Below are 27,779 nucleotides of genomic sequence, written 5' to 3' on the forward strand. Positions count from 1 at the left end.
CTCAGTCAGCAACGCAATATGCATCAGCTACTCGCCCTGCAGCTTCGCGGTTCGCACATATTCTCCCTTTTATTTTCTTCCTTTGACATCCTGTGAAGACACTGATACCCACCTTGTATAACACGTAGTAATCGTAGTCGTTAATCGTCATCTTCAATACCTCGCAGCTGGTCTCGAAAACACCATCCTTTCTATACCGCCAGTCTTACTAGTCCGACGAGCACGAGTTCTGGTCTCCTAAACCTCGTCCTCTTTGCGCCTCGAGAAACGCGCTTCCACAATGAGCGCAAAACACAACCTACACGTGGCGCACCACATCCCACCTCACATGTCCCCCGCCTGGGTCATCGCCGCGTTGCACGACCACGAGACAGCCCTCACGCTCCAAGCCCTTACCTGCGGGCACGAGAAAGCGCCCAGCACTGCCCCCTCGACCCTCAAAGACACGTACTGGTACCCGCCCGACCAATACCCCATCACGACATACCACGTCACCGAGTGCATAACCTTGTTTCCCGGTATTGGGCAGTATGGGAAGAAGTACATTACCTTCCCAAGTTGCTTCCAGGACACCAGGCAGGGCATAAAGACGCGCGCTGATGCAGCGGCAGGCGTGATAGTCAGGGCCGAGTTTAGAGTCGTTGCAAACGGCGAGGCGGGCAGCGAGGTTGAGGGCGAGGGCATGGGCGTGGGCGATGCGCAATGGGTGCTCGTAGAAGACGTCGAAGTTAGCTGCGCATGGTGGCTAATGCCGTTTGTCAAGGGCAAGATGGAGCAAGCCCACCGCGATGTCTGCAGGAAGGTCATCGAGAAAACGGACAAGCTGAGAAGCACGGGCTGGGTGGGCAGAGACTCTGTCGCATTCGGAGAGCATGGTGTTGTGAGCAGACAGGACAGCAAGGTCGAAGGCACTGAAGACGTAAACACAGGCTTTGCGCAGGAAACGAGGCAGCACTATGCGAAGCCACAACCTGTCGTATTTGGACAAACACATCAGGACATTTCAGGGCCCGTCGAGGCGGATGCGATAGAGTCGCAGCGGACGGACACGGTAGCAGGGCCATTGCCGGACAAGATCACATACCGGTAATATCCGCTCGCAACGCAAAGAAACTACAAAAGTTGCTGCAGCTCTACTGAAGTGCAATCAAGCCATGGGTCTGAATTTTGGCATTAAACACAAAGTGGAGACAGGAAGCCCAAGGTAGTCGACGCATTGCTGCATCAGGTACGCCGGAGCTATTGATAAGACTTCGTCCTACGGCATGAGCAGTTTAAGGCTTTTCTGCAGAAAAAAAAAGAATGTCCCGCCTCGACACGAACAGATTTCAGGCTAGGACCGACTTGCGCGTCATCAGACCTACGACGATGTGACGCTCTTTGGCAAACTAACTACGCCTGTGCCTCGAAATCACATTTCTCCCTCTCTGAATCCGCTTGATAACTCAATACAGAGTTCTGGTGATGCTTCTCATTGCAGCCCTTCTTACTCTCTTAGTATACCTCTCAAGTCGATCTACCAAAAAAAACATTGTAGCATTTTACGAAATACTCGCCATATATATCACAGGAGACGCAGCGTCAGCCCAATTTACAGAGGAGGGAATGAGATCCCCAGTTTGGCAAGAGTTTGTATTGAGGCCAAATGACATGTGTATTAACGAATAGTCTTTCTTCATAGATTTGCGTTTTGCATTCTCTTCCTGCTCTTCTTTGATCTCTCATATATGGCCATGGGAAACGTGCTGTCTTCCGTCGTCCAGAAATCTTCATCAACAACTGGTCTTCTCCGATATGATCCCAAGCCATTCTTCACTATTTCTTCTACCTCCATCCGCTCAGCACTCTGTTTTGGCCATTTATGTAACAACGCATCGAAGTCATCTCCAAATAGATATTGCACCGACCTTTCGTCTCCCAATAGCTGTCCATATGCTTCCAGGGTTAGGAATGGTGAATATACCAATGTTGAAGTATCGAGAACAATCGAGGCCTCGCCAAGCTCCGAACCGGAAGGCGTTCGAAGGATTCGGATACCCAAGTTTTCTAAGAACGACTCATCTTTTCTCGTGAATGTTGGGTCTTGGGCGTACACTTGTATCGATATGTCCAGTCTCTGCCGCAGGATGTCTCGGATTGCTAACAAGATGACGAGTTGCTTCAACCTCCTTGACTGTCCCTTAGCAACCAGAAGACTACCTAGACCAAGCGATAAAACCTTCGTGATTGGTCCCTGGGCGTTCTTCAACATCGCTGACAGCTGCCGGTGGATGGTTTGCGCTAGTCGCGAGTCTTCGTAGTGTGATTGGTATCGATCTAGCTGAACTGATAGGGATCTCGCCTCGCGACTCTGCGGCTTTGGTTTCAGTTTGGAACGTATGTGAAGGTTGGGCGAGATATCGACGACGTCGGCGATAGCGTGAGGCATCTTGAATCGTCAAGATATCACTGCAGGTACCTGGAAAACGGTCTTATGCAGGAGTAGTCGTGATCACAAGTGCTTATCGGAGTGGGTACTGAATATCAGAGAGTATGCGGAGGTCCGATGAATGTGCCGTGGTATCGCCATGATTGTGGGATGTCTCATCTAATATATCAATTTCGTTGACTATGGTCACCAATGCACAGTTCAATAGATTTCAAATGTGCAACATTAGGCATCCTCAATTCGCTGCTTCGGCGTTCGTAGTAACCATCCGCGCACCGAGATGAGTAATGAGTAGGAAATTGCACAGTGCTGTGCACATTTGTAATGAGATATGTCTGCCGGCCGTACCAAGGAAAAGGTCACCAGAACAGGTGATAAATTCATTGCACGACAGTATTCGAAAACGCGGTTACTGTACGTCTGGTGTAAGAAATGAACGACCGAAATAGAAGGCAGGTTGGAGACGGGGTGCTGGTCAGAGACTAATCCAAAAGCAGTAAGAACGCTAGCAGCCGCTCTCCGAAGGGTCTTTACGCTCGCATGATCTTACCTTTTGCCACTACACAGTGCAGCGCACTCCATCGCAGAAACTGCTTGGTTATTCTCCACGGTAGTAGCAGGCTGAAGAATCTATAAGGGCATGATCTCAGGTTTCGGTCCTGCAGGTACGATCTTCGCCTTCGTAGCATTCGAGTATCCCTCCTTGTACTAGAAGTGAGTTAGCAACAAGTACCTGTCTCGCTCGTCTATATACCTACCGCTTGAAAGTCAACTGTCTTCTTGAAAGCACCGTAGTTTGTCGCTTCACTCTCATCCCAGTACAACCTGCGCAGCCAATCGTGGAGCTGCGGGTATTCATACCGGATCATCTTTAGGTTGCATTTGAAGATTGTGAAGTATGCAACATCGAATCTGATGAGTGTGGGATACAACCTGATATCTGCCTCAGTGATGTGATCGCCGAACAAATACGGCCCATGGCCTGATTGGCAAAGGTGTTCCTCCAAGCGATCGAGAGACTCGAAAACGGGGTAGACATGCTCTTCGTATGCCTCCTGACTCTGCGCAAAACCAGTCTTATATACCTAATGTAGATTCATGATTTCAGTGTATGTTTCACATGCAGTTCGTACAGGGATTCTGCTTACGCCATTGTTAACCGTATCGTACACCCACTCGTTCATGGCGTCGATATCCTTGCGCAAGTGGTCTGGCAAGATAGCTTTGTCGCCCTTACTAGACTCTCGGAGATGTTCTGGGATGAGCGCATCGAACTCGGTATAAAACATCCGGATGATCTCACTAGACTCATTGTTTACAATTGTTTCTGCAAGCAAGTCAGTGCATATTGATCTTGCGTCGGAACCCTTGAATCTCACGTCTTTTCTTATCCCACAGCGTTGGGACGAGGTAGCGCCCTTCGTAGTCCGGATTGGCCCTTTCGTACAGCTGCCTCAAGTTCGTATAACCATAGAGTGGCTCTTTCTCGAACCCGGGTTTGCCGGACATACCCCATCCCTTCTTCTCATGTACCAGGGAGGTATCCCACACAATCAACTGCACAACCTGCTCAAGTCCTTTCAAACTGCGCACCAAGTTCGTACGATGCGCCCAAGGACAGCCCATGTGGATGTAAAGGGCATATCGATCTTTCTCTGCTGGGAACTCCGAGTTTGGATCAGAAGAGATGAGGCTGCGGAACGCTGAGGGTTTCCGACGAAATTGGCCGTCTTTCTCAGCAAAATCATGGCTGGTGCTCTTGCAAGTGTTAGCGGTCAGGGCTAGTCTAGTACAATCCCTGGGGTCGTCATGGTAACTGCAATGCTTAGAGACGGGAACTCAATCTTACAGATGGAGACATCTTCGCGATCTTCTTGAGGGAGTATCTTGATGCCAGGAGCTGCCTCCTACACGTTGATGGAGAAGTCAGACTGCCGACAACGATGACGCTGACGGACGGCACGGGGATAAAAGACGGAATTTTGTCCGGCACCTGAAGCGCGACGCCCAAACGTGCTTCGTAATCAACGCTTCTGCATATTGAGAACATCGCGTATCTTCTAAAGTGACACTCATAGATGGCTTTGTTTTGTCTTCAAGCGTTCAGAAATCATATAGAGTTAAATTGTGGACACTACATACAGTACGTCCGTAGCTTTGTCTCTTAGACAGAACTGAAATACATGGAAGTATAACTCGGTTTGCAGAGCGATTATGTAGCGTAAAATCAAGCCCTGCAACAGTAAACACTGGTTTGCCCAATCAACCCGTCAGGGGCTCGACACCAGCTTCAAGCTTTGCAAGATACGTGCTACAAAGACTGCCTTCCCGCCAAACACCGCGGATATTTAGAGTCGCATCAATGTCTTCAAGTGGGTTTCCTTCTACCAGTAACAAATCTGCGTTCAGCCCCTCAGCCAGGCGACCGCGATCCGTGAATTTGAAGCGTTTGGCGATCAAGCTTGTGGCCGAGCGCAAAGCCTCGGCAGGTGTCATGTCAACCTTGTTTACGAGAAGGTACAATTCGTGATGCATCGACAGGCCAAATGCCGTCCCTACTGCAGGACCCGCGGAATCACTTCCACTAAATTTTGTGAGCAATTTGAACTTCTGGGTATAAGGGTATCACTTACCACACAATGTCGACCCCCGCTTCTCTCAATCTTTTCACGCCTTGATATGCGATCTCCACTTTCCCTTTCCCAGCAGCAAAGCCCATGCACCTGCACATGTTGCCTACACGATCTTCGTTGATCAATCCTTCCACCCTGGGATCATGTGCAAATCGATGCTGCAGCTCTTTTCCCTCAGTCGTCAGACTGCCTATCGCAGCAAGTGTCGGGTTGACCCATGCGTTGTTTCTTTTGTATGCATCTACTAGCTCTTGGGTCGGCAGCTGGTCGAGGAACGTATGTGTGAGACCGTCGACACCTGCATTGAGAACATCGAGTGTATCTTGCATGGATAGAGCATGTGCAACGGTCAAGTATCCCCGCTTCTTGGCCTCTGAAATGATCGTGCTTTGCAGTTCGACCGAGGGATAGCTAAAGTTCTGATCCATGGCAGTTCCGCTCTCGTGCATGAGTTTGATGTAATCTGGTTGCATCTCTCTCCCAGTCCATTCTAGATACTCCACCACGCTATCCCGATCCGTCAGTTTTGGCCATTTCGCAATCGCCGCTGCGGTCTCTGGAGTCTTGTCATGGGCTGTGATGACAGGTATAGGCCAGCCATTCTCAATAGTAGCAGCCTGGCCTGCTGTCTTGTACGAAGCGGTGTCGGGTTCCATGGTCTGCTTTTTCAGCTTTTGTACGTTTTCTAACTCGTTGTGCATGTCGCACACGGTAGTCACACCAAAGCGTAGAGCTTGAGGCAGGGCTTCTGGATCGGCCTTGTCTGCATGGATGTGACAGTCAATCAACCCTGGAAGAACAGTATGTCCTGGTCTGGAGTAGGTTTTTACTGGATCGAGCGGCGCATCACTCGTCCGACCGAGGGCCTTGATCTTGCCATTTTGTACATGAATGAACCCTTCGTCGATGGTCTCTTCGCCAGTAAAGATGCGGATATCGCGGAGGAGGAATGTAGTCATATTTTCAGGCGTCGTTGAAGTTCGAAGTGATGTCTGGACAAGGGATTACGTTGTTGCTATGCTTTGCTACTGATGCTGACCGGTCTTCATAAAAGCAGTGGTCAATACCTGCCTGGCATGGGCTGTAAACTGATGGAGGCCTGAAGTTTTGTGGGGTTTCCTGGCCGTGAGTAAGACGGAACAATTCGCATCGCTGTATTGTACACATTGCTTATGTAAAAGATTGCGCCTAGGTCAGGCCGCTGCATGCGATGTCTGCCTGTATGGGGTCGTTGCATTAGCGTTCAGATACAGCCCGCGTACTATGGATAGAAGGGGTTTCAGGCCCGCGAGACTAGTACCGTAAAGCAGTATATCGTATCGCAGGATTCTCATGATAGCATCTTCTGATGTGTTCGTAGACAGGATGAGCGCGATAGCTGTGTCGTCATTACTCGTTATCGCAGACTCCCGATTCGGTCAGCACCGTGGAGAGCCGAAGCCGAGCCACCGCAGCCTAAGGGGCTGCAAGAGCTGGGACAATATCGATGCAGGCGTAGCCATTAACATAAGCTGCTTCTCGGAAGAGCGTTGTGCCGCTGCGGTGGTTTGCCCACAAGCGGCCATGGCATGCATGCATACCAGGCGGGGAAGATCGAGACGCGTCGCGTTCTTACCGGTTAGTGTCAAGGCGCTTCCCGCAGTCAGCACCATTCTTGCTTCTTTCACTCAACAATCTGCTGTTACATCGCCAGGCCAATGACTAGCATCTAGATCTTTTCGTTCACTTATCAGTGCAACAGTATCGCACTCTCCGTGATGCTCATCCGCCGGGGGTTAGAGCTGTATATCTTGCACTCAAACAACGCTGAATCGATGTCTACTACGGACCACGCCCTTCGAGCTACAATTGCGGAAGATCAACAATTCAAGCGCTTGATTGACTGTCGGTAGCAGGGAGGAATCTTCTAATAGCAGATCCAGCAATGCAATACCAGGCTGCGAAATACTATGGATGCGGAACGCTAGATTGTCATGATTGAAAAACACTCCAGTCGCTCAGGCCGTTTTGCATAGCATACATCAAGACAGGAGAGTCTGTTGAAGAGAATGGTGTGATATCTCAGTAATCAAGCACCGAAAAAGCTAAACTACGACCTGCGATGCTAATCTACATCAGACCGAAACTACACTGACTCGGCTAAGTCAGGAAATCCTAGAAGCATACGAAAGCCCAAGTTTCCTTTGGATTACAAGTTCATGCGAAGACATGGAGACGCAATCCATGATGCTGTGGCCCAAATGCGGCATGATGACCGCGACCACGAGAACGAGAGAATGCCTGCGGGAAGGACAGTGACCGTCCAACCCTAGAAAGGTAGATGGTGGATTGAAGCCACATCGAGGGCCTTGGAGCGTGGTTTTTTGGCTATGACGCAACGCAAGGTTCGTCGGTAGTTGAAACGAACGACCCACTCCCACAGACCAACAGCAAGTTCTAGTCGTGAAACACACGACATTGATACCAGGGTCGGAGTGAGCTTGCGCGAGAATTTCCACCTCTGAGACGATGCGTGACTGTGTCAAAACGCTCCACATATACACGAACTCCACCAATGCATCGGAGATTTACTAAATATCCCGAGCTCGAGTTTTAAAGAATGGTCTGAGGGCTCAAAGTCTGGTCGGATGCATTGCACCGATGTTCGAGGGTACGATGGATTTCGTATGACAGGAACAAGAGGCCTGTCTACCAACTCCACCTCTGCCAGTTTTGAGAATTGTTGTAAGACCATAAAAGGTTGGATATGTGTAAGCTTCAAGGGCCATCACTCTCTTGCTATCTGTACCACCACACCACTAAGCAATACTTTCACAACACACGATACGTCACTCGCTACAAATAACAAATCAAGATGCCATCTTCACGCCAAATTCTCTCTGTCCTCACCACTGCTGTGCTCACATCTTCGGTGAACGCGGCATTCGGACCAGCCTTTAGCACCGGCCCTGTTGGTGCTGGCTCTTGGATCCGTGAAGCCAACTCGACACTCGTACTCCCGAAGGCTCCAACTGGATCGTCAGGTGATACCGCACTATGGGTTGGAATGGGAACTTCGAATGGTGACCTAATCCAATCCATCGCGGACAATGTCAACGCAAATGACTGGGACATATACGCCTACACGCTCGTGAGCACATCTGAGACCACTCAAATGCCGATTCAGGCGAAAGGAGAGAGGGCACAAGAGGCCGACAAGATTACCATGTACTGTGAGTAGTTGGGATTGTTTTCATTCTGCTTTCCAGTCACTGATGATGTATTACAGACAAGTTTGACGACGCAACCGGCAACTATACACAGATTGTTTCAGTTAACGGCCGACAAGTGTCCACGCTGTCAACCGACGACGGCCAGGCTATGGGATGGGGCAGCGCTGTCGAGTGTGCTGCGGAGGACTGCGGTACCGTTGCGGCACACAAATGGATTGATACTACAATCACACTGGACAAGGCGGATCCCAACTACGACCAGACCATGGGAAAAGCTCAAGGTGTCACTGGCGAGATGTCGACAAGTGATGGTGGTGTGACATGGACAATCACAGACATTGAAATTCCCGAATTCACCTTCGGCTCGTCCTAGAGTTAGAAAGAGTTCAAATCTAGAGCTCAAGTGGTTTTATATGAACGTATTGCCCCTGTAAGGCTCGTTACTAGTTTTTTCAGCGCGCCAGCACCGCTTTGCGTGAAGTCTGGAACATCCGTAAGCAAACAAGCACACCTGATGGTGTTGAACTCGTGATTCTGAGGTACCACAGTTGCGAGCGTCACTATGAGGGAAAGACGCGTATCTGTGGAACGGAAGCAAAGCCGCGCAACGCCAAGCGCCCCACCAACGCGACGGAGCGTGTCTCCAGTTCGTCATGACTCCGGCATCGCTCTATCCATCAACACTCTCCTTTTTGAACATACAAGCCTTGTGTGGCTTCGATGCTGCACACTCGTTCTGCGGCTGCCCACGATGGTGGTTTTAGTTGATCTGGACGACGATGAGCCGACCTCATTAGAGAATCCCCACCCGTCTTCTGGTCGGTTTAACGCTAAGCCGTTGTATCACTCTCTTGATGCGCCGACAGAAGGGAGCATGACGGCGGGCTACGAGAGGCCGAACCCGAATATCAATGGATTCAGCCAGGCACTGAGCTGCTATCCGTTCGTGAGCTCCAGCCATAGCATGGACTTGACTCCACGCCTTGATGTATGCTAACCACATTAACCACACAGAATAGTGAGCCAGCTCGCCGCTCAGCTCGATCTCAACACGCTGCATGACCTCTCGCGCACTTGCAGGCAGTTCCGGGCCAACCTACTCGAGTATCGCAGCCAACTTGTCAAGCACACACTTCATTGCGAGAATGAAGACGGCGAAGTCGGCGAGAAGCTGGAGTCGCGACTGCAAGAGGGGCGACACGGTATGGTCCTGGAGAATAGACTGACGACTGGTCGCGTCGGGAAGTGCGCACGCGATATGGTGGGCGACTGTCAGCGGTGTGGAGATATCGTTTGCCGAGTATGACGCTCGAACATACAGGGAGAGGCTTGAAGCTAACGGGCCTCGTAGAACTGCACCATGAAACCTCCACCAACGCCTACACTTCGCGCGCGCCATCGTCGACTATGCCGGACATGCGCCAAAGCGCCCCTCCCGTTGCTGATGGCTGCACAAAAGCAGCGCACCTCGTCAATGTCGTCGTCGTCGCCACCTGGGTCCCCCGACACACACCCAGTGCTCTTTGACGGTGACAAGCCGAGAGCCTTCACAGCCCCAGCTTTCGAACGTACGCCCTGCAATTGCGACAATGTGGTCTGGCTTTGCGCGCCATGTGGCAAGGACCTGCGAAATGCAGACACCCACTATGTCCGCGGTTGGAGCTACCGCACGACGTACACCCGCATGCTGGGCGGCTTAGGCGTTGGGTTTGGCGAGGGGATCGAGGGCGTAGAGTGCGGGCGAGGCAGTGCGTGCTTGGGTTCACGGATTGTCGAGCACGAGACCTGCGAGCAGAACCTCTTGGACACTATCGAGAGATCGCAAACTCCAGAGTCGCCCGAACGCTGGAGGGGTTCTTGCTACCTCACTCAGGAGATTGAAGGCATTGGCGGGGTACTAAAAGTCAAACACAAGAAACAGGTGCGCGTTGGAGAGTGTGTCAAGCTATACGAAGATGAGAAGACCAAGTCGATCCAATATCTCGAGCGCGAGGTCAAAGGTGAGCTCAGAAGCTGGTGCTCCTGGTGTGAGCGTGTCGTCCGGAGCAAGAAGGACGAGGCCGAGGTTGCTGGCAACAGACCCACGTCAAGTGGCTCAAGCTCATCTTCATCTAGCAAGCGAAAATCCTCGTACTAGGTAATGATATGTGTTTTTTGTAGCCACATGAAACTTCCTAGAAGCAACAGCTTGAGACGAGCTTTCACCAATCGAACTCATATGCTGAAGCCTGATCCCAAAGCATCTGCCCAATCCCACAGCAAGCCCTGATCAAGATCCATTGTAAGCTCCATGTTGTACTGAGATGTCTCCAAATCAGCGAACAAATGATCCTGTCCTTCCAGGGTGGATGGTGTATGAAGCGACATTTCCCCGAGTTCTGATAGTGGTCCAACGGGCACCTCAGCGGTCTGAGACGTAGAATGCGCTGTATTGTCTCTGACATTAGAAGTATAGCCCGCAATCTCGCTGACCAAATTGTCCTCATCCGAATTCTCTTCGCTAGGTACTATACGTGCGCGGAAGTCCACCTCATTTGACGCCTTCTGAGCTGGGAGCGGTGCATTCGGCTCGTCAATGCTACGAAGCATATTACGGATGTCCTTGACGTATATAGCATACCTTGGGAAGTAAGAGAGTAGACTTTGCAACGTCGCGATGAATGCGACTAGGTATCGCCGTGCGGTTTCGGCTTTCATGACATAAGCAGGACTGTCACGGTGGCATGCGTAGAGTATAGCACATGAGGCCTGATACAAGATAACGAAGCAAGATGTATCGCTGACATAAGGACTGATCTCCACCAGACCGTAGGTTGATGCAACGATCTCGCCTATGGAGATTGCGTGCTCGAGGCATTTCGACTGCGCGTATGCAACGAGTTCGGGTGAACTGGAGTAGATGACCGATTGCGGAAGAGCCTCGCGGTATCCTGGATTGAGCAACCGATAAAGTTCGCAATGACAGTGGTGGAAGTAAAGATGTAAAATAGTAAAAGTCGTGCGCTCGGGAGAGAACGTCCGAAGTTGATAGGCACGTGTGCTGAACACAAGCTCTGCGGGCAAAGACTCGTGTATCTCCCTAAGCTCTCCTTCAAGCATTTGGAACTGTGCTAGAGAAGTCTCCGGGCTAAGCGAAGCGTCCAGGAGTTGTTTCGTATACCTGCCATGTTAGCGAAATCTCGACACAGGGCCATAGTCGGGTAGCTTTACTGGAGTACATGGTTGCGGGCGTTGAAGATACGCAGCAAAAACGCCGCGGGTGTAAGCTTGGAGTTGTCCGCTTGGGTTTCATGGATGTGTGGTGTCGCGACAGGAGTGTCGATTTGAAAAAAGTGTTCTGGGCACGGAAGTTGTACATGTACTGAGGTCGCGGGCAGAAGGATGTATTCCTGCTATCAAATCAACACTGATTCAGCATCAAGTGAGCGAAGTCATGCAAAATCCATCAACCTCTCTCTATAGATGAGTTCCAAGCGGATAACACTGAAGATTGACGTCTTGGGCGTGGACTTACCGGAACACCACCAGCATGGAGTCGATCCAATGCAAACATGCACCACAGGAGCCTCCGTCGAGATTCCTGTTCAACAAATGGCAGCTGGCTGTTCTCTTTGTGCAGCTTGAGTAAGTAAGCCATCCTGACTGCCAATGATATGTAAGTGAAACTTTTGCCGTTCTGGTGATTATACATGCAATGCAGCTCAAGGAGCATTAACGTCTGAACATCAGCAATATTCATTTTTCCCATATTCTGGAATATGGTCGTCTCGGCCTGCTCGATCCATGATTTGATCATGCCGGCTCGTTCCCTAGGAGATGGCAGGAAGCGCGACGACACACCACATACGGCAAGAAGCAGCGCTGGTGAAACAATGCCAGCCGTGTACTGTCCCAAGAATTCTGCTCGATGCAAGAAGCTGAAAATTGGAACCGGATAGATGTAGTCGTAATAAGCGTCAATATGTTGCCGGATGATGGCTCGATCGCACCCAAGAATTCTGGATTCATTAGCTATAATAGTCTCAATTGAGTGAGTTCATGTACTTGTCAATATGTTCAGTGGCAGAAGTATCTGGACTCGCTGTGACTTCACTCCCGGTTGTCGGCGTGCCATGCGTTGCCCTGCCGACGTCATCCCCTCCCGATTGGTTAACAACTTGTTCGATAGAAACCAGACTTCTTTTGTGACGTTCTCCAGCGCGGTATTGACGAACCGAAAGCGTATAGTTGCATGGAATGTTGAGCTCTCGACAGCGTCGACAGCTAGGAGTTTCACCTGTGCATCGCGATCTCTGAGAACGACATGCATCACATGCTCGCGTGCCTCGCTTTCGAGATGCCACCGGTAGGTTGCCAACGTCGGCGATTGGGGTGGTAGCAAGGCCCAAGGAGCATTGAAACCCCAGTCGCTTACATGCATCGCAACTGACTGGGCCGCCTTCACATCGAACCTGTATCCTGAGGTAAGCATTTACTGTATATACAGTCGAGGATCATTACCTTTCTTTGCCTACACTGAGCGCAGGCTACCATTTTGGACGTGCTTTGCAGCCAGAACAGGTTTGCTAGGTGGGACCAGGTCTTTCGTTATCATCAAATTTCCGAGCGAGTTGTCGCCGCCAAAGATCCTAGCCACCACCACATGGTAGCAACACAACAGTTCCGGACAGTGATCATACTCTCAAGACCATCGGTTACTGAGACCCGGCACGGGCCTACGGGTCGTGCTGGATGTGTCTAAACAGGGGGCATATGGCGAAGAGTGGATGAAGCCGAACTAGGAATTAGCGTCCGGCTGTCGGCATCTACGAGCGCCGATTGGCCACATTGCTGGAGCGGACTACACAGTCTGTAGCAAGCCCGACGACTTTGACGCCTGCAAGGTTCAATCCCATCCATTCTACCACATAGTCGACAGCCAAGCTCACCAAAACTCGTCGCCTTTTTTCCATGCACCATGACTTGTGTAGTTCTCAACGACGATTAGGGAATTATCACCCCACCGCAACTGCCACTCATCAAGTGCGACCCGGACAACTGTCAGTGGCACCAATCCACTCAATCCTCGAGAGGCATAACTGTCTGCTCACTCGCAGGTTTGTCATTAACGGGAACCAATTCATGAATGCAACTATGATACTTTTCTAGTTCTAATCACCTCATGGCTATGGACTGATATACCGCAGATGAATGCAATCTACTGGACTGTTACATGGACTTCATACCCTCGCGCCTGAATGTTCTCGAACTCAAGCGACTCTGCGCTCCATGATATTTTATTGGAACCTGGATGCCTCTGCTTTGAACTTCCGAGCGCTGATCTTCTCGTGAAACAGATGATCTAGGGTCTCCGGTGTCATGCCCTTTGTTTCTGGTAGCCTATAGTAGGCCCAAATCAACAGACATACGTTCAATATAGCAGCAGGAAACGCTGCCTTCCCCTTAAGATCCCACTTGCTCGGATTGAGCATGTACGGCGAGATAACGACGTTGATGATGGAAAGGAAGTAGTACATGTTACGACCAAGAGCGATTGTCTTATAGCGCAACTGTACTGCGCCGACTTCAGCGGCGATGGCATAAGGAATTGGACCAATCGTTATGCCTAGCACAGCGTTAGCTCTGACAAGTATTGGAAATCAGGAGCTTATACTTACCGTAGGTGAAGAACCAAATCATCAATATGGATGATTGTGCCCATTTGATGCTGGAGTTGCTGCCTGCATTTGGCGCGAACTCGAGAAAAGCAACAATCCACATGATCGGCAGCATGATGGCTAGACCTGCAATGTAGATGGTGCGCCGCCCCATCCGAGGTTGCAAGAACCACGACGCGCATGTGCCAACAAAAGCCATACCAAACACGCCCATCGTAAGATTGAAAGAGTCGCTTGGAGCAAGTCCAGCGAGGGTGAAGAAGTAGGTCGTGTATCCCTGGATGATGAAGCCAGGAAGTATTTGTCCGCCCCAAGAGAGCATTGCAATCTCCGTCCTACGCAGATTCGTGCCCTTGAAGCAGTCCAGGAAAGATCCACCAACCTTCAGTTTACGCTCCAGTGCAATGGTATGCTGCATCATGGCAAGACGATGGTCGTTGTTAACTATCCCAGAAGGTGCGCTTACCAGGCGGTCCAGCGTCTTCCTTGCTTCATCGATACGCCCTTTGCGAACGAGCCACCAAGGGCTCTCTGGTGAGAACCAGGTGGCAAAAATCAACACTGGTGGCCACATCCACTGGAGCGCGAACGGGACTCTGAAAGACCACTCCGACTGCACCGGTAACATGCCTCGTAGGACACCGGTCGCAAGGATTCGTCCGATGACCCAGCAAAGATTGACGTATGTCGTGAGGTATCCTCTTAGTGCCATAGGGACGATCTCAGCGGCGTACGTCGGTGTTGCTGCAGCGAAGAGGCCCCAGGTACACGCACTACGCTTGTTAGAGCTTTCCAGACATCATTTTTGGGTGCCATCAAATACCATAACAACTCGCCTGCAAACAGTATCTCAACGCTCTGCGCTGTAAAGATTATAGCGACAAATCCAGCCAGGAAGCAATGCGCTGCAATCATGACATATCGGGGTCCGTAGCGATCACCAAGGTATCCACTGGCAAACACGCCAAAAATAAGACCGATCAGTGATGCTAGACTTAGACCCAGCTGCCAGTCTGCATCGACCTGCCATGTACCGTTTGGCAATTGTTTACCGTACTTTCGATTAAACTGGGGAAATGCATAGAAGGAGCTGATGAGCTGCATGTCGTAAGACTCCATGATGGTGGCCATGGCTGTTGACAATGTAAGTGGCAATTATAAGATCACAACCCCGCTTACTCACAGATAGTAATAGACCAAAACACGGCTTTTCGATAATACTTGAAGGCAGCCTTCAGAGGCATTGTCTTCTCCTGTTCTGTGCCTCGGACAGCTTCGTCTTCATACCCTGTAATGTCTTTCTCTGGTTCCATAGCTTCCATCGTGGTCATGGTGTTCTTTTCCTCTTGTGAAGTATCTGGTGCCATAATATCAGAGTCTGTCGATGTACTTCGTTCTTGTCTGGGCAGGAGTGAAATATGATTTCCGCAGCGTTTGAACTGCGTTATATCTGCATGGAACACTTCTAGTCAACCTTATATACAGCACTGGGTCAAGCCTCATTGGGCCTTCTTCGGCAAGCGGGTAATGGAAGCTGGGGCAAAATCTGGGGATGTAAAGATGTCCTGCAGGATTTCATTAAGCCACCTAGGATTGTCGGCCGTTTGCAGCTCCGGTTGGTCGCGCCTAAGCAGCGATCAAGTCGTGCTTCTAGCCATAATGACGATATCCGATACCACATGAGTCGCGGTACTTTCTCAAGATCATGTGGTACGCGCCATAGTCTTGTCGGACGAGTTCTCACTTGGTTGAGCCACCGACAGGCATCGGTTACCAGATTTGGACGAGCCCGACACCCGTAGCGTGGGATCGCTCCACTCAGACCTCCGCATCGCGTGTCTCCTCAGCCCGTCTGCTCTCTCGCGCCCAAGCTACTATCAGTTTGCATTACCGACGAGACAGTGCAGGATGCATTCCCGAGTTTCTTCGAGCCAGTTGCGGCTTATGCTTGTCCGCATGACGGCTAATCACGCGTTTAAGAGACGCGTAGTGCCCTAGCATGACATCTCCCTTCTTCCACCATTCCTTCATTTATGATTATTGAAATTATTCCAACCATCCTGACAGAGATTACGAAAGTGAGCGCGCGTTAAAAGCTTTCCCAGTATTATACCGAAGATGGCGACACAAGACCGCCCAAACATCATCTTCATGATGGCGGACGATCACGCCTCAAAGTCCATCTCCGCCTACGGCGCTGGCATCAACCACACCCCGAATCTTGACAGAATTGCCAAAGAGGGCATGCTATTCAATCATTGTTATGTAACGAACAGTATTTGTACGCCGTCGCGTGCTGCAATTTTGACAGGAACCCACAACCACGTCAATCTGGTCATGACACTCAACTCCGAGATCAATGAACGCCTTCCCAACGTGGCCAAAGCCCTGCAAGCTGGAGGCTACCAGACAGCAATGGTGGGAAAATGGCACCTTGGCGAAGGTAAGGGACACGAGCCAACAGGTTTTGACTACTGGAGTATTGTGCCTGGGCAGGGCGAGTACTACGATCCTATGTTTATCGAGCCATCAGGTACAAAGCGGGTTCCAGGATATGCAACAGATATCATTGCCGACAAGAGCCTGGAATTTATCAAGAACAGGGACAAATCGAGACCTTTCTTCGTCATGTGCCATCACAAGGCGCCGCATCGTAGTTGGGAATGCGACCCGAAGCACAAGCATCTGTACAAAGATCCAGTTCGATTACCAGATACCTTTACAGACGACTACAAGAATAGAGCCAGGGCTGCCAAGATCGCCAAGATGCGCATTGCAGACGACATCACATATCATGACTTGGGATTGGTCCAGCCAGATGGCGGCAACGAAGTCGGTGAGAAACTGATCGATATATACTGGTGGAGTGAGCGCAGCCCAGTTCGTTTCTACTTCTCGGCGTGCTGACTTTCCTACTAGATGATCGAAAGATTCCTAACCCTGAAGATGTTACCAAGATGCGCCTTCTCGATAAAGATGACGGAACCGTCTTTACTTTCAAAACCCCCGCAGAGCTCGCCGAGTTCAAGTACCAACGATACATGCAACGCTACCTTCGTACCATCCAATCTATTGATGATAATACAGGCCGAATGCTAGACTACCTGGACGCAGAGGGTCTCGCAGAGAACACAATTGTAATCTACACCTCAGACCAAGGCTTCTTCCTTGGAGAGCATGGTTGGTTCGATAAGCGCTTCATGTATGAAGAGAGTTTCCAGATGCCGTTCCTGGTACGCTGGCCCAAGGAGATCAAAGCAGGATCCGTATGCGACGACATCATTTGCAACGTGGACTTCGCGCCAACGTTTCTTGATGCTGCGGGTCTGCGCATACCGAGCTATATGCAGGGCGTATCCTTCCGCAAACTGCTACAAGGCCAGACACCTTCGGATTGGCAACAAGTTGCATATCACCGGTATTGGATGCACAACGACATGATTCATGCGGCATATGCGCATTACGGTGTCAGAGACCAGCGATACAAGCTCATTTACTGGTACAATGAGGACTTTGGGATTGAGGGTGCGAGACCAGCGGATGCCGAGCATAAAGAGTGGGAGCTGTTCGATTGTCAGGAAGATCCGTTGGAACTGTTCAACGTGTACGCCGATGCAGGATACAGGGATGTGGTGGAACATATGACACGGTTGCTGGAGGATAAGATGGCGGACATAGGGGATACACCAGTGCACCCAACGAGGAACAGACCTGGTGGTCTCATTAAAGGAAGGATATGAGGATAAATGTAACGCGATAATGTTATTACCAAATTACAGATGCTCTCGAAGATTCTTGCTCCTTTTGCTACAAGCCGCCGTTATAGCTTCCGCGTCTGTGTACCTTACTCAACCCAGAAGCTCTGCATAATATTCGACTCGCTTTTTCAATGTTTCACATTCGTCCATAGATTGGTTGAGCAACAATCGCAGCTGCGCCCCGTCTTCATCTTCCTTCTCATCTAGCCGTGTATGTCGCAACATGTTCCCAATCTCTGTTTTGTCAATCACTTTCTCCAGGTCTCTTTTCTTCTTTCCCAAGTCTATCAGCCGCTCAAGCAGCTTAATCTTCTCAACTGGAAACTGCACGATATCATTCATGAGTCGGACTGTTCCGCTAGTGTCTTGGGATTGGTTGATTCCATTCAAAACATCCTCGAGTATATCTATGCTACTCTGGAGCTCCTTGCGGAGTTCCGCTACAATGTCGTAATTCACTTCGTCCGTTGGAGGCTCATTTTTCAACCCTACTTGATTACACTGCGAGTCCGTTTGCTCCTCTTGATACTTGTTTTTGAGGCTTTTGAGATGATGCTCAAGTTTTAGTCGTGCATTCAGTAGGTTGCGGATCGTACGCTCTCTTCCGAAAGGGCGGGTGGCGCATGAAAGCTGCACAGAAAGAAAGATGTACTCCCTGTAAAGATTCCTATAGGTCCTCTCAAGGTCGAGACGTTCCCAGGCGTCATCGTACTGTTCGGGCGTGAAGTGTGTTGGGTTTGTGGATAACATGGTCGGCGGATCTGGCGAATTGATGCTTGGTGCAGAGAAGAAATCAAGTGTTAATATACTTGAATGGTATATCATGGCTATTTGTGCCACGTTTGCTGCACTTTTACATGATCTCAAGTCATCACGCGTAAAGATCCGCAGAGTTCTGCTCCAGAATTACGATGCTTTTGAAATACTACGCCATGTGTCTCGCTCCCAATATAGACGTGGCGGGGTCCAGCATAGTCCTATATCACGACAGGCGTGCGAAGAAAAACACTAGATTCGTAGAAGATTGCAAAAGAGAAAAGCCAAGACGTTCGGCATGACGCAAAGGGAGGGAAGTTGCTAAATTTAGAGATGAATCCAAGGTGAATTGTGTAAATGATGCCGTAGCCAACATTTGTGTTGAAAAGGCACTAAGACTCGAAATGGTATACCATGAACGCCATGCTCTTATTCCAAACGCCATATATCCGATGGAGTGCGGAACTCGCTGCCCCTGTGGAGCGTTGTCCGACTTGCTCTCCACGACTAATCGTTCCGTCTCGAGCTACCATCTACCGTCTTGCACGGACATTGAAGGGACTCTCTTCTGCAGCTTTGTATGAATCGAAGGCGAACAAGCTGACAAAGTACAGCGCTGCGAACCTCACGACCAAGTCGCTCAGTCCGCCGTTCCCGAGCAGCATCCTTTGTAAATTGGCAAACGGGCTCTCGCCGACGGGACGGCTAGGTTCGGAAGCTGAGCCGAGTGTACGACCCTTGGTCTGAAAAACAGCAGAGGCAGCACCTGGGCCAGATGTGTCGCTGGCAGCTTTGCGGACAGCGGCTGTGAGGGCGGCGGGGTTGGCGCCGCGGATGGTCTCGACTACAGATGAGGATTTGATGATGAGAAAAGTTGGCATACTACACGATCGACATTAGCTCCCAGTCCCTATATGTGTCCGTGGTGGCATACTTACGCGCTAACGCCGTACTTCTTTGCAACCTCCTGCTGACTGTCCACGTCCACCTTGACGAACTGCATCTTGCCAGGCTTAGTCTCCTTCTCTGCCAAGCCCTGGAAGACGGGCGCGATTGCTTTGCATGGCCCACACCAGTCGGCGTAGAAGTCAACAACCGTGTATGTCGACTGCGAGAGGAGCTGGGAGAAGTGCGAAGACGACGTCACGGGTATGATCTTGCCGGGCATGGTGGCGGGGTTTAATTTTGTAGATTGATTTCTAGTATACGATCGGTTACTACGGCAGCGTTCGAGGGGATCAGATCAGGGAGTTCGTGAAGTTGAGTTGCTATGGTGAATGCTGTGGCGGGGAGGACAGCTTGCGGCGTGGATGCGCCATACGGAGCTCAAGCGGGTCGGCCGCCGAGGCTCATCCGCATATGGCTTTAGTAAGCCAGCCTTTGCAATAGTCTCCTCTCAACGCGTGCAACACGCGATTTACCACTGAGCATCATCAACACCTGCGAATGAAATCACCCTAGGCGCTTGTTGTGCCTGTAATGGTTGATGAGCAGGTGTAGGTGTGGGACGCTACATGACGGTGTTCAACAGCACAGACAAAGTCACTTGTATCTTTCCATGACTAAATGCAAGGGAGTTCCTGTGTAAATGTTACTCGAATTCTTCCATGACTAAGAGGAAGACCCTGGTTATTTCACACCACTTCTATCCTAGTCTCAAACCTGACGTCTGAATCTCCTCAACGGTCTTTGCTTATCAGCTGGCTGGTCAGGATCCCAACCGACTAGGCAGTTCACAGTCTCAGCTCCAAGTCCCGGGTCATTGATGCGGTCACCAGTCGGCATGCGGAACTGTCCCATGAGCTTGACATATGCATCGAGCGCGTCTACCATAGTCTTCCCCAAAGCCAATGCCTTCTCCGCCCTAGTATGCGAATAGAAAGTCAGAAATTCGAGCGCATCATCGCGCATTCCATTGTCAACCAGCGTCTTGGCAGTGCGCTCTACCCAATCCATGTCCGCAAATGAAGCATTTTCAAATCCATGTAACATATTCTGGACAATGGGTAGGTATGTTTCCGGATCAGAGCAAGTGTAATATAGCACCTGTTTGAAGATGCGACCAGCAAAGTGCGTGGCCTCCTGGTACTGGTAGTCGGTATCCAAGAAAGTCGAGGCGGCGTCCTTGTACAGATAGCGGTGCAGACCATACTCTGGTGGAACGCTCTTCACACCCAGCCACCACGGATTGAAAGGTGCCGTCACAGAGCCAGTCGGTGCAACCCAGATGCGAATCAGATCCGGATCCATGTCTGCGCGAAGGGACACAACTTGGCCGTACCCGGCTTCGTCGTCCGAGATGCGGTAATCGCGAACGCGTTCGATGAGATCTTTCTCCGTCACCGGAGCCATCGCACGGGTAGCGTCCTCGAGAGCGGCTTGCGACATATACTTCGCGCCTCCGTCGCGAGCGGTGTATCCTTCCTCTTGAGGTGCGTATGCATTGAAAATGTTGAATGGCTCAGTACCATTCGGATTCCACCATCCTTGCTCGATAGCGAAGCTCACAATGTTTGGACTGCCCATGTAGTCTGAACTGTTCTGGAAATCGACGGGGAAATCCTCAATGTAGCCTGGGTAAAGCACGCGGACGTCGTTTTCTCCTAGGCGCTCTGCTGCCCAGAGCTTCTTGCCTCCTGACATCTGCCATACGACCCATCCTTCATTCGCGTCTGCAATCAGGTGCGAGTTGCCGCCGTAATCGGCATATCCGTATTCTGCTATCATTTGGCCGATGAGTTCAACACCTTCGCGAGCGGTGCTTGCCCGTTCCATCACAATACGAGCTAGGTCGGAGTATTGCAATCCAGTCTGAGGATTCGGCGTCATGGCAATGAGATCGTCACGGTTTTGAGCCCAGATATCCCGAACAGCAACGCCCTTCTCATTCACTCCGCCGTTCGTTAGAGGAGGGGGAAAGCCTTCGAAGTCGGAGTATTCCATAGAGAGATAACGGAAGGTATGTGGTACTTGGGAGATGTTCATCAATTGGCCAGGCATCGATGCGTCTTCGGTCACTCCGACGGTAATCGTCGCGTTCGGGGCGTGATCTTTGGCTGGGAAAATCTGAAGCCAATGCGAAGACACTTCCTCTCCAGTTCCACCTAGCATGACACTACCATCCTGCGTCAGACCTTTTCCGACATAGAATCCATAGCTGGCTCGGGCAGGCCTCACGAGGCTCAGGAGCCCTACCGCAAGGAATCGTGTGAGCATCTTGTGGGTTGGTGATGAAGATTGGGTCGCAAGAACCTCCAAAGAGAACCTCAGCCTTTTTCTTCTCCAATGCAAGGGTGGGGGTACCTTACAGCGGACCGACTACGTCAGATAACCCCGAGACGGCATATTGCGGAGATCAAATGGACTGGAGAAGGTCAAGCTTGTAGTGTTGGAGATACGCTATCCAGGAACCGGTTCGACGGGCCTTGGCAGCTGAGTCGTGAACGGGTTCGGAGATATGTGCGGGCGCAATGGCCGCTCACTACGCACATCAGTCTGTCCGCTCGCAATCTCTGTCATCTGCAATCATGATGACTCATGACAACTGTTGCATTCAGATGCAGTCGATGCTCGGTGAGAACAGTCAAAAAATGAGGAGGCGGGCCACGCCCGGTTAGCAGCCACTACGCTAATCATGCACGAAGGAGCGGATCGTCGTGTATGACTCTTTCGTCTCGCGGCTCCTTCGCTGCTAGCATACATCTACCACCTCTCTAAGGTGAGTAACGTCATAGTCCAGTGAATTTCGTCGCGAACCCCGACGAAAAAAACTGGTCCACAATCCTTCGTACCTGCCAGATACAGCTCCTTCATCCATGTGGCGCCCTCGTCAGGTGTTTGGATGCCTTGCGCCCTTCTGAGGAATGTTATGCTGGTGCCTGCAAGAAGCGCGCAGGTGGAAACCTGCCGACTGTGAGCTTGATATACGCGGGTAAATGGTTGAAGACAAGGTATAAGTATTGTGAGGCATCCAGGCTGCCACGTATCTGCCCTATACTTCTCCTCTAAGTTTCATCTCAACCATACCAATATCATCGCTTTTGGTAATCACAGGAACCAGCCCGCCATGTCTTCTCTTTCAGCATCTGATACTCCACGCCAGCGTATTCGCAATTTGTTGCCAACGCTGTATCTTGGCCGTTATCAGCCCGGCCCCAAGAATAGCTTGACAGACGTTCCTGGCGTACTCGTGCATACGGAATCCATCCATTCATCGCCTGCCTATCCTGACGCACCGCCGAACGACATCAACACAGGCGTAACAACCATTCTGCCGCGCAAAGATTGGTTTCACAAAGCCTGTTTTGCAGGCATATTTCGTTTTAATGGCTCTGGAGAGATGACTGGGGCTCACCTCATCGAGGAAATGGGCCTCTTGTTTTCTCCTATCATCATCACGGGTAGCTTCGGCGTTGGCTCAGCGTATAACGGTATCTACGAATCCGCCATCCGTGATAACTGCGATAAGAGCGGCAAGGTCGATTGGTTCTTGCTGCCTGTCGTTGCGGAAACTTTTGATGGCTTCTTGCACGATGTATCCAAGTTTGCTGTGACCCCGAAGCATGTTGTGGATGGCATTGACAAAGCGAGCAGCGAGCCAGTAAAAGAAGGGAACACGGGAGGTGGCACGGGTATGATCTGCCATTACTTCAAAGGAGGTACTGGATCGAGCTCTCGTGTAGTGCCAGGTGAAGATGGCAAAAGCTATACCGTTGCGGCACTGGTTCAAGCAAACTACGGCAAGATGTGGGACTTCAAGATTGGAGGCGCACCGATTGGCAGAATCATCTACGAAGAGCAGAAGCGGAAGATCGAAGAGAACCCCGATGATCCAGATCTGATGGCGCAAGCGAATCTGCTGTTCAAAGTGAAGAAAGAGAAGGACAAGAAAGACGGGTCTATCATCATAGTCCTTGCCACAGACGCTCCGCTCCATCCGCAACAACTGCAACGACTGGCTAAACGTGCAACCGTTGGACTATCACGCGTAGGCGGCTATGGCACGAATTCTTCAGGCGATGTCTTCCTTGCCTTCTCCACAGCCAACGAGTTGCACGTTCAGACTGTCACAGCAGGCCAAGCTTCTGTCGATCCGTACAAAGCGAAAGAGGTGCCAGTAAAGATGACTGATGACCAGACTATCAATGCCTTATTCGAGGCGAGTGCCGATGTCGTGGAAGAGGCCATATACAACGTGGTCTGTATGGCGGAAACGATGGAAGGCAACGGAAACAAGATCGAAGGGCTAAATCTGAGTCGAGTCAAGGAGCTTATGCAGAAGTACCTGTAGCGTCTAGGATATTGTCCTAACACGGTTTCCGTTCGATGGATATGATGCGTACAAAAATGCGTTAGTAGAGCGTTGTCTATAGAACCATCTGCAGTTGTTTGCACGAGGCTTGGATTGTCGTGCCAAGTACCAATTATACCAATGCAAGAAAGCCTACCATTTAGCCCCATGTGCAAAGGCAGGCGTGCTAGTTTTGGTTGCTGTACCCTACGTTACGATTTGAATGCTAATGCTTGTGTAGCGTGGATCGTTGTGTGATTCAGGCACGAGCCTGACTACAAGTGGCCGCATGCTTCAGGGTCATAAATGGATCTTCGCGCACGTGCTACAACAGTCGCAAGGCTGTTTGTTTCAGTGTGTGGAGGCCAGATGCCATCTACCAATGACCGGGATGCGTAGATCTACGATGTCTGAGATCAGCAAAAGTTTGTGGAGAAAGCGTGCCGATTGACGGGAAGGCATATTCCTTGATTATCGCGCAGAGTTGTGGCGCAGACACACATGGAAAGCGGGAAGCCGAGTGGGCGGGCTAGAAGACTGGCGAGGTGCTGCGCCGCTGTACCGGAGCTTCACCAGTAGTCTAGGCCTTCCCAGGTTGCTTTTACGAACACGATCGTCGAGCAGCTTTTCGATCAGCGGCCCCCGGTCGTTCGTTACCTGCTCATGGGACACTGCAGCGCAGATGGTGGCTTCTGACTGGAAGAGGGAGGTGGAAAGCAATTCCGGAGGTGCTTCAGGTATTTGAGTGGTGTGAAGGCGGTCAACGTTAAACTCCTCGGGTAGCGTTCCTTCCACAAATAGTGCAGAAGCATCGTATGTTGTCTCTTGGACGCGGATAGCTAAATTGAGCGACAGCGCGTCCTGGTGGTGAGTCTGTGGGCCACATGATTCTGATGGTTGTCTTTGCAGCGAGATGCGAGGTCTGGACTCAGCGCGCGGTGCTGACGGGATGCCATGTTCTGCACTGGACGAGGCCAAAACTCTCAGTCGTAGTAGCAGAAGAAGAATCGGAGAGTTAATAATATGGCTTTTGGATCTGATGAACAATGCTCTCATGGAAGAATACAAATACCATGGACGCACCGTGTGGCGGCGTCTTGAATTCCCATGGAATTTTCCGCCCGTGGCAGAAACCGGCTGCTGCCACTAGCGGATGTCAGAAGTGGGTCGGGGCTGTGAGAGCCTCGAACACCCTTCTTTTCATCTACACGGTCCAGACCACCAGACACGACTGCGCGCTATCCTATAACGTCCTTCTCAGCTTCTGCCTGTCCGTGAGACCGTAGTCGTGGCATCTGTCATGCCGTGTGGCCACCCTCATATATGCCATTTCTCCCATTTCCCATCGTCTCCCACCACAGACGTCACTCCTCATGGCGATCTCTACCTTTTCTAGTTCCCCCATCCCAGACCTCACCGAAGTTCTGGAGCGGATTGGTCTGACCCAGTACGCTCAGGTACTATCCGAAAATGGTTTCCATAACTGGGAGAGCGTTGCAGACATTACCGAGGATGATCTGACGGCGCTCGAGTTCAAGCTTGGGCATAGGAGATTACTACAGCGCGAGATTGCCACGTACCGTGGGATTCCTCAATCATTATCGCTGGAGCCAGAAGCCAATTCACCAGAACCCACTTCCTTATCGACGTCCGCTTTGGAGAGCTTCACGAGACAAACAACAACCCCACCACCACGAGAGAAGAGGAGGTACAGGCGGCATCCTCGGGCAGATCCAAACGCGCCAAAGAAGCCAAAAACGGCCTGTACGCTCTTCTTACGAAAGTACCATCGGTGTTTGATCTAACATGCCGTCAGATGTCAACTTCGCTGACCAGCTCCGCACCGACCCTGAGGTTAGCCAACTGTCCTTTGTGGATATAGCTCGAGAGGTCGGCCGAAGATGGCAGGAGCTCCCCGCAGAGAGCAAGCGGGTATGGGAGAGCAATGCCGCCCGAGCTATGCAAGAATTCGAAGCCCAGATGGATGAATACAAGAAAACAGACAATTGGCGGAAGTATCAAGCTTACTTGAACGACTTCAAGACACAGCAAGCAACCTCAGTCTCCAGCAAACAACGACCGGGGAATAGTCGCTCAACGACAGATACTTCTAACAACACTAGACCATACTCACGTGCCAGCCCAATCTCCTCGGACAGTCCTGTCTCGCTCCAATCCTCCAGTGTATCCGGTGGACCCGAAGCAGAAGCATGTCATAATGCATTGACGCTCGCATTCAGTGAGTTGGTCACCCTCAGGGGCGAAATATTCAACGGAGGTGGCGTTCAACAGTTCAATCAAGGTTTTCTACCTCCTGAAGATCGTGTTCGACGGTCCATGTATGCGTTTGTGCGAGGGACTGGATCGCTTCTCTTCATGTGGACTTACGAACAGGTCAACGAGATACTTGACCGCATCTACCGACCTCAAAAGCCGGTGGATCAGATGACGCTCGCGGAGTGTTTTACGGTCGCGGCTATGGGCGCACATTATGATATTGATGCCTTCCCAGACCGCATGCGACGACTGCTATACGCATCTGGAACGCTCCAGTTCAATGAGCAGACTGCGAGACAAGACTACTTTCGTACAATGCGTCTATTGCTCTCTCTATCGTTCTACTCGCTACTCGAGAAGCACATGAGCGCCAAGTACTTGATCGGTATGTTCATTCCCGCTTGACAACCGCGCCACCAAGCTAACAAGCCACAGCTGCGGGATTGCAGATCGCCCGCTGGAAGTGTCCGTCTGCGCAAGCTTGGCCTCGCTCAGCCTCGGACGAGAATTGGAAGAAGATCTTCCGTAGCCTCGTTTTCATGGATTCCTGGCTCTCTTACACCCTTGGTTATCCCTCCGAGGTGACAGCCAATGATATCCAGGTATGTCGCTAGGCACATAATTTGGTGACCACGATACTAATATAGCCAGACTGCCTGTGTTGTATACCATCCAGATCAGCTCCCCATTGACGAACTCATACATATGCAAATTAGCAAGATCAACTTGATCGCTGCCGAGGTTGCAAAAACGTTGGCCTCTCCTGAATTGACTACCAAGGGAAACATCACGATGCTTGCCACAAAGTTGGAGAAGTGGCGCGAGGAGATTCCACACGCGTTACAAATCCCCACGCTTCTTTCGAGCGAAGCCCAGGATCTAACAGTCTACCAAAGACGTGCAGTATTCATGGTACATATCATGTATCTTGGTGCACTAGTCTTGTTATATCGCCAGCTGCTAGTCGCGTCAGCTGAAGCCCAGCTTATCGACAGCACGCCATCTCCTTTGAACAACATATCGGTCGAAGATGTTAAGAGATATCGCCAGGAGTGTGCAATGGCAGCTCAGAACATTGCCCGCATGTTGGGACTAATCTCCTTCGATGGCACACTGACCAAGCGCTGCTGGATCATCATCTACTGGTCTTTTTCAGCCGTAATCTGCCTCCTCTTCAGCGCAACCACCAAACTCATGGATGGTCAGGTTGACGGTGTTGAGGCAGATCTCGCGTATGCGAAATCGTGCATGGACATGCTCGAGCCGTGCAAGCCATGCGAACCTGTTGCGGCACGTTATCTGGACACCCTCTGGCCGCTGTACGATCATTTGCTGGACGTCCATCGTCGGATGATCGGTAGGTCGAAGAGCAGCATCTTCGCTATCCTCCAGCCCGACCCGAGCCTTTTGAGCCCACCTGTACCAGTATCGAAGCAAGAAATGGGACCGATTTCCGAGAAGCTTACAATGCTCCTGACGGATCCTTTTGGAAGAAAACAGGCCACTGACGGCACCCAACGGCGCATCCTTAGCAACGATGGATCATACTCGGTTTTCTGGTTCAGGTGAAGAAAGCGTCTGAATTGTTATGTTCTCCACTTCTCGGCGACTTGACGAGGCAGAGAAGGTTTGGATGTCAATATTGACCCGGATACACGTTACGATTCGTTGGAACTATCACTATTGAGATGGCGATACAGACGCGTACCACGCGCGCGTCGACTTGACTAATTGGAATCTGGTATATGGTGCCCAGTATGCTGGTAGC

General features: G+C 50.9%; 13 protein-coding genes across 13 annotated transcripts; 6 read left to right on the top strand and 7 right to left on the bottom strand.

The window, feature by feature from the left end:
- Window positions 1-280: 280 nt before the first annotated feature.
- Window positions 281-1,090, top strand: AA0111_g3490 (hypothetical protein; the record flags this gene model as incomplete). The annotated part of the gene is made up of 1 exon (XM_028649380.1): window positions 281-1,090. The coding sequence occupies one exon, from the start codon at window positions 281-283 to the stop codon at window positions 1,088-1,090; it is 810 nt and encodes a 269-aa protein (XP_028508840.1).
- Window positions 1,091-3,058: 1,968 nt separating this feature from the next.
- Window positions 3,059-4,289, bottom strand: AA0111_g3491 (hypothetical protein; the record flags this gene model as incomplete). The annotated part of the gene is made up of 5 exons (XM_028649381.1): window positions 3,059-3,136; window positions 3,187-3,513; window positions 3,577-3,755; window positions 3,808-4,186; window positions 4,278-4,289. The coding sequence occupies 5 exons, from the start codon at window positions 4,287-4,289 to the stop codon at window positions 3,059-3,061; spliced, it is 975 nt and encodes a 324-aa protein (XP_028508841.1).
- A 401-nt stretch (window positions 4,290-4,690) lies between these two features.
- AA0111_g3492 (hypothetical protein) lies at window positions 4,691-6,020 on the bottom strand (the record flags this gene model as incomplete). Its single annotated transcript, XM_028649382.1, has 2 exons — window positions 4,691-5,012; window positions 5,062-6,020. The coding sequence occupies 2 exons, from the start codon at window positions 6,018-6,020 to the stop codon at window positions 4,691-4,693; spliced, it is 1,281 nt and encodes a 426-aa protein (XP_028508842.1).
- A 1,895-nt stretch (window positions 6,021-7,915) lies between these two features.
- Window positions 7,916-8,646, top strand: AA0111_g3493 (hypothetical protein; the record flags this gene model as incomplete). Its single annotated transcript, XM_028649383.1, has 2 exons — window positions 7,916-8,273; window positions 8,330-8,646. 2 exons carry the CDS (start codon window positions 7,916-7,918, stop codon window positions 8,644-8,646), a joined length of 675 nt encoding a protein of 224 aa, XP_028508843.1.
- A 987-nt stretch (window positions 8,647-9,633) lies between these two features.
- On the top strand, window positions 9,634-10,410 carry AA0111_g3494 (hypothetical protein; the record flags this gene model as incomplete). Its single annotated transcript, XM_028649384.1, has 1 exon — window positions 9,634-10,410. One exon carries the CDS (start codon window positions 9,634-9,636, stop codon window positions 10,408-10,410), a length of 777 nt encoding a protein of 258 aa, XP_028508836.1.
- A 77-nt stretch (window positions 10,411-10,487) lies between these two features.
- On the bottom strand, window positions 10,488-11,910 carry AA0111_g3495 (hypothetical protein; the record flags this gene model as incomplete). The annotated part of the gene is made up of 3 exons (XM_028649385.1): window positions 10,488-11,433; window positions 11,484-11,662; window positions 11,788-11,910. 3 exons carry the CDS (start codon window positions 11,908-11,910, stop codon window positions 10,488-10,490), a joined length of 1,248 nt encoding a protein of 415 aa, XP_028508837.1.
- Window positions 11,911-13,549: 1,639 nt separating this feature from the next.
- Window positions 13,550-15,297, bottom strand: AA0111_g3496 (General alpha-glucoside permease; the record flags this gene model as incomplete). The annotated part of the gene is made up of 4 exons (XM_028649386.1): window positions 13,550-13,878; window positions 13,931-14,703; window positions 14,754-15,063; window positions 15,114-15,297. 4 exons carry the CDS (start codon window positions 15,295-15,297, stop codon window positions 13,550-13,552), a joined length of 1,596 nt encoding a protein of 531 aa, XP_028508838.1.
- A 751-nt stretch (window positions 15,298-16,048) lies between these two features.
- Window positions 16,049-17,670, top strand: AA0111_g3497 (hypothetical protein; the record flags this gene model as incomplete). The annotated part of the gene is made up of 2 exons (XM_028649387.1): window positions 16,049-16,796; window positions 16,850-17,670. 2 exons carry the CDS (start codon window positions 16,049-16,051, stop codon window positions 17,668-17,670), a joined length of 1,569 nt encoding a protein of 522 aa, XP_028508839.1.
- Window positions 17,671-17,778: 108 nt separating this feature from the next.
- Window positions 17,779-18,438, bottom strand: AA0111_g3498 (hypothetical protein; the record flags this gene model as incomplete). The annotated part of the gene is made up of 1 exon (XM_028649388.1): window positions 17,779-18,438. The coding sequence occupies one exon, from the start codon at window positions 18,436-18,438 to the stop codon at window positions 17,779-17,781; it is 660 nt and encodes a 219-aa protein (XP_028508844.1).
- Window positions 18,439-18,977: 539 nt separating this feature from the next.
- Window positions 18,978-19,612, bottom strand: AA0111_g3499 (hypothetical protein; the record flags this gene model as incomplete). The annotated part of the gene is made up of 2 exons (XM_028649389.1): window positions 18,978-19,326; window positions 19,383-19,612. The coding sequence occupies 2 exons, from the start codon at window positions 19,610-19,612 to the stop codon at window positions 18,978-18,980; spliced, it is 579 nt and encodes a 192-aa protein (XP_028508845.1).
- Window positions 19,613-20,100: 488 nt separating this feature from the next.
- On the bottom strand, window positions 20,101-21,660 carry AA0111_g3500 (hypothetical protein; the record flags this gene model as incomplete). Its single annotated transcript, XM_028649392.1, has 1 exon — window positions 20,101-21,660. The coding sequence occupies one exon, from the start codon at window positions 21,658-21,660 to the stop codon at window positions 20,101-20,103; it is 1,560 nt and encodes a 519-aa protein (XP_028509165.1).
- Window positions 21,661-22,510: 850 nt separating this feature from the next.
- AA0111_g3501 (hypothetical protein) lies at window positions 22,511-23,734 on the top strand (the record flags this gene model as incomplete). Its single annotated transcript, XM_028649393.1, has 1 exon — window positions 22,511-23,734. The coding sequence occupies one exon, from the start codon at window positions 22,511-22,513 to the stop codon at window positions 23,732-23,734; it is 1,224 nt and encodes a 407-aa protein (XP_028509166.1).
- A 1,373-nt stretch (window positions 23,735-25,107) lies between these two features.
- On the top strand, window positions 25,108-27,580 carry AA0111_g3502 (hypothetical protein; the record flags this gene model as incomplete). Its single annotated transcript, XM_028649394.1, has 4 exons — window positions 25,108-25,498; window positions 25,551-26,396; window positions 26,447-26,613; window positions 26,663-27,580. The coding sequence occupies 4 exons, from the start codon at window positions 25,108-25,110 to the stop codon at window positions 27,578-27,580; spliced, it is 2,322 nt and encodes a 773-aa protein (XP_028509163.1).
- Window positions 27,581-27,779: the final 199 nt, after the last annotated feature.

The sequence above is a fragment of the Alternaria arborescens genome, assembly GCF_004154835.1.
Source record: "Alternaria arborescens strain FERA 675 chromosome Unknown contig_6, whole genome shotgun sequence".
Taxonomy (NCBI): Eukaryota; Fungi; Ascomycota; class Dothideomycetes; order Pleosporales; family Pleosporaceae; genus Alternaria; species Alternaria arborescens.